This window comes from Mandrillus leucophaeus, unplaced genomic scaffold, assembly GCF_000951045.1.
Source record: "Mandrillus leucophaeus isolate KB7577 unplaced genomic scaffold, Mleu.le_1.0 Scaffold258, whole genome shotgun sequence".
NCBI classification, from domain to species: Eukaryota; Metazoa; Chordata; class Mammalia; order Primates; family Cercopithecidae; genus Mandrillus; species Mandrillus leucophaeus.
Window position 1 is genome coordinate 4,905,947 of NW_012102676.1, and position 5,140 is coordinate 4,911,086.

The 5,140-nt window shown below is 37.8% G+C and overlaps 1 protein-coding gene across 1 annotated transcript; it reads left to right on the plus strand.

Moving 5' to 3' along the window:
* Nucleotides 1-367: 367 nt before the first annotated feature.
* LOC105542417 (cTAGE family member 5-like) lies at nucleotides 368-3,467 on the plus strand. Its single transcript, XM_011983971.1, is given in 4 exon segments — nucleotides 368-1,048; nucleotides 1,050-3,205; nucleotides 3,207-3,247; nucleotides 3,250-3,467. Coding segments are annotated over 4 exon segments (2,409 nt in total). The 5' UTR covers nucleotides 368-895; the 3' UTR covers nucleotides 3,309-3,467.
* Nucleotides 3,468-5,140: the final 1,673 nt, after the last annotated feature.

The window sequence follows — 5,140 nt, forward strand, 5'->3', positions numbered from 1 at the left end:
GTAAAGAGATATAATATGACAGAAGGTTGTTATACTTCACTCAAACTGGAATACAGATGACACCAATTTAGTGTGATAGTGTATATATAAAGGAATATATACTAAGCTATAAAATGCAACCAAAAAAACTATAAAAAAGAAGATACACTATAAATACTATGAATAACAAAATGGAATTCTAACACAAATATTCAAACAACCCACAGGAAGTCATGAAAAACAAGCAGAGAAACAAGAATTGATACAGAAAACAAAAAATATCAGGCTTATGCACTAAAATATCCATAATCAGGTGAATTACGAACGGTCTACCAAGAGACAGATAATAGAAGAGGGTATTTAAAAGTATGACCCTTTCTTATATGTTTCTTGTATGCTGTGTATAAGAAACTCACTTGAAACTTACCAATATAGGGCAGGCCAAATTAAAAGGATGAAAAAAGATATTTTACACAAACATTAATGCAAGGAAAGCAAGAGTGCCTGTATGTATATCAGCTAAAGCAAAGAAAATTACCAGAAACAGAGAGATTATATAATGATCAAAGGTTTAATCCATGAAGAAGACAGGAATTTTAAAAGTGTATTCACCAAACAACAGAACTTCAAAATATGTGATGTGAAAACTGCCAGAACCAAGGAGGGTGGGGCTCTGACCTGCGCTGTCTCAGGATGTAAAGTGTAACAAGGGGCTGAGGGGGTGGGGAGGGGCAGCATGGGGCTGTGAGGCCTGTGGAGTGCCCGCATTCCCCAATTCCCCCTGCAGCTGGCTCCGCAGTGGTCTGCTCCGCTTGGTTGCCGCGTGCCGATTCGGGTTCCAGAACCAAGGCTGCGTGTTCTCCACCGCTTGTTGTGGCCAGTGTTACTGCGGTGACCCCAGAGCAGCCTTGGCTCTATGAAGGAGCCAGGTGCTACCCCTCAGCCCTATTTGGGGCTGGTCCTGGAGGGGCTACGCAGCCTTGTGGCAGCACTGCCTGAAAGTAGGAGACCAGATTCGAATTCTTATGGTTTTCCATGGGACTTGGTGGTATGTGCAGCTGTTGTTGGATTTTTTTGCTGTTCTCCTTTTTTTGTGGAGAAGTTTTAGATCAGTTAGGAGTCGGCTTTATGTGGGAAGAGAAACGAAACTTGCTGCAACGCTTTCTGGACTAACTGAAGAAAAATGTAAACTGCTTGAAAAATTTAGCCTTATTCAAAAAGAATATGAAGGCTATGAAGTAGAGTCATCTTTAGAGGATGCCAGCTTTGAGAAGGCGGCAGCAGAAGTACGAAGTTTGGAGGCAGCCTGTGAAAGGCTGAACAGGTCCAATTCTGAACTTGAGGATGAAATCCTCTGTCTAGAGAAAGAGTTCAAAGAAGAGAAATCTAAACATTCTCAACAAGATGAATTGATGGCAGATATTTCAAAAAGGATATGGTCTCTAGAATATGAGTCAAAATCCCTCAAATCACAAATAGCTGAAGCCAAAATCATCTGCAAGATATTTAACATGAATGAAGAACGACAGGAGATAGCAATAAAAGATGCTTTGAATGAAAATTCTCAACTTCAGGAAAGCCAGAAGCAGCTTTTGAAAGAAGCTGAAGTGTGGAAAGAACAAGTGAGTGAACTTAATAAACAGAAAATAACATTTGAAGACTCCAAAGTACACGCAGAACAAGTTCTAAATGATAAAGAAAATCACATCAAGACTCTGACTGGATGCTTGCTAAAGATGAAAGATCCGGCTGCTGTGCTTGGAGAGGACATAACAGATGATGATGATTTGGAATTAGAAGTGAACGGCGAATTGGAAAATGGTGCTTACTTAGATGATCCTCCAAAAGGAGCTTTGAAGAAACTGATTAATGCTGCTAAGTTAAATGTTTCTTTAAAAACCTCAGAAGGAGAAAGAAACCACATTATTATTCAGTTATCTGAAGTTGACAAAACAAAGGAAGAGCTTATAGAGCATATTAAAAATCTTCAGACTCAACACGCATCTTTGCAGTCAGAAAACATGTATTTTGAAGGTGAGAATCAGAAGCTTCAACAGAAACTTAAAGTAATGACTGAATTATATCAAGAAAATGAAATGAAACTCCACAGGAAATTGACAGTAGAGGAAAATTATCGGATAGAGGAAGAAGAGAAACTTTCTAAAGTGGAAAAAAAGATCAGCCATACCACTGAAGGACTGGAGACTTATAGAAAGCTAGCCAAAGATCTTGAAGAAGAATTGGAGAGAACTATTAATTTTTATCAAAGGCAGGTTGTTTCCTACGAGAAAAAAGGACATGACAATTGGTTGGCAGCTCAGACTGCTGAAAGAAACCTCAGTGATTTAAGGAAAGAAAATGCTCACAACAGACAAAAATTAACTGAAAAAGAGTTTACATTTGAACTTTTAGAAAAAGATCCTTGTGCACCTGATGTTTCAAAAACAGCATTTGGCAAAGAGCATTCCCCATATGGTCCCTCACCATTGGGTCGGCCTTCATCTGAAACGAGAGCTTTTCTCTCTCCTCAAACTTTGTTGGAGGGTCCACTCAGACTCTCACCTGTGCTTCCCCGGGGAGGAGGAAGAGGCTCAAGAGGCCCAGGGAATCCTCTGGACCATCAGATTACCAATGAAAGAGGAGAACCAAGCTGTGATACATTAACGGATCCTCAAAGGGCTCCTTCTGACACTGGGTCCCTGTCATCTCCGTGGGAACAGGACCGTAGGATGATGTTTCCTCCACCAGGACAATCATATCCTGATTCAGCTCCTCCTCCACAAAGGAAAGGCAGATTGTATTCTAATTCTGATAGACTGTCTGGGCCAGCAGAACTCAGAAGTGTTAATGTGCCTTCTTTGGATAAAATGGATGGGTCAATGCCTTCAGAAATGGAATCCAGTAGAAATGATGCCAAAGATGATCCTGGTAATTTAAATATGCCTGAGTCATCTCTCGCTGCTGAAAATGAAGCAACTGGTACCAGCTTTGTTCCTCCACCTCTAGCTCCAATCAGAGGTCCATTGTTTCCAGTGAATACAAGGGGCCCATTCATGAGAAGAGGACCTCCTTTCCCCCAACCTCCTCCAGGAACCATGTTCGGAGGTTCTCGAGGTTACTATCCACCAAAGGATTTCCCAGGTCCACCACGTGCTCCATTTGCAATGAGAAACATCTATCCACCGAGGGGTTTTCCTCCTTACCTTCACCCAAGACCTGGATTTTACCCCAACCCCACATTCTGAAGGTAGAAGCGAGTTCCCTTCAGGTTGATTCTGTCTTCAAAGAAGCCTGCTACTGAACATCCAGAACCACAGCAAGAAACCTGACAATATTTTTGCTCTCTTCAAAAGTAATTTAGACTGATCTCATTTTCAGTTTAAGTAACTGCTGTTACTTACATGATTACACTTTTCTGAAATTGAAGTTTAATGGAATTATAGTTCTTAGGATAGTATTTTGTAAATAAAGATGATTTAAACACAAATCTATGAGTAAATCATTTCCATTTTAGTATATTCTAGATCGTATAACTTTTAATCTCGGGAACTAATCCACTACTATAGAAACAATAGTGGAAGTTTTATATATGTAATCTCGCAGGTGGGGAGGCTTTAAATTCTAAAAGCTGTGTCTGCATGCCAAGAACTGCATTCACTGTGGTTGTAGATAAATGTGAAAGTAACTTTATGCTTAATTAAATAATTTTTTTTGATTTTTTTTTAAAAAAAGAAAACTGCCCGAACTGAAAGGAGATATAGATGAATCCACAATTATAGTTAGAAATTTCCTCATGCCTTTTTCAATAATTGATAGAACTAGACAGAAAATCAGCAAGGAGTGTTGGCTTTGGCAGCACTTTCTAAAATTAGAATGATGCAGACAAGATTAACACGGCTCCTGCATGTAGATTACACAAAATTTTGTGAAGCATTTCATATTTTTAAAAAGAGGGAAAAAATCAGCAAGAATATAAAACAACTCAAAATGCCATTAACCAAAAGAATCGATTTGGCATTTACAGAATATTCCACAGAACGGCAGAATACACGTATTTTTTCGAATGCTGACAAAACACATGGCAAGATAGAGCTATCCTAGGCCCTAAAACTCACCACAGCAAATTTAAAAGAGACAGTAATCAACCAGAGCAGGTGAAAACCAGAAATCATTGTAGGGAATCCAATTGGAAATGAGCATAAGAAAGATATGAAAATTCCCAAACACTTGGAAATTTAAAAACACACTTCTAAATAATCTATTGGTCAAAGAAGGGGTCTCAAGGAAAAATTTAAAAAATATGTTGAACTGGATAAACATGAAACTGTGACATATGAAAGTACTGAGAAGGAAACTTATAGCAATAAATGCATGCATTAGTAAAGAGGAAAAGTCTCAAGTGAGCAATAGATTTCCACCTCAGGAACCTAGAAAAAGAAGAGCAGAATAAACTGAAAGCAAGTAGAGGGTGGGGATTAATGAAGATAAGAACAGAAAACACATTTAAAAGAGAAAAACAATAGTTTTTCTCAATGAAACAAAGAGATAGCTCTGTTAAAAGATTAATAAAATTTAGCAGACTCAAGCAGAAATTAAAAGGAAAAGACACAAATTTTAAATATCGTAATGAAACAGGCGATATCACTACAGACATCACACATTACAAAGGACAATCAAGGAATATTTCAAACCACTCCACACACATAAATTAGACAACTTAGACAAAATGGACAAAATGCAGTGTTCCTGCTGCAACACAAACTAACTCCACTCACCACGCAGGAATAGATCATGTGAATAACTCTATAACCATTAAGAAAATAGAATTCATAATTTTAAAACTACCAAAAAAGAAATATCTAGGTTTAGATGGTTTCACTGGAGAATTCTAACATGTTTTAAAAAAAGTTAACACCAATTCTACACTATCTTTTCCAGAAAACAGAAAAAGAACATTTCCCAATTTATTTTTTTTGAAGCTATTATTACACTGATACTAAAACCAGGAGAGTGTGCATATATATATACACACACACACATATATACATATATATATAAAGATATGTATAACTTAACAAATGGACTTCTACAGTATATTTTTCAAAATTTACCCATGTCCAGCGGGGGATTGTTTCCAGAAAAACAAGCCTGATTAAATCTC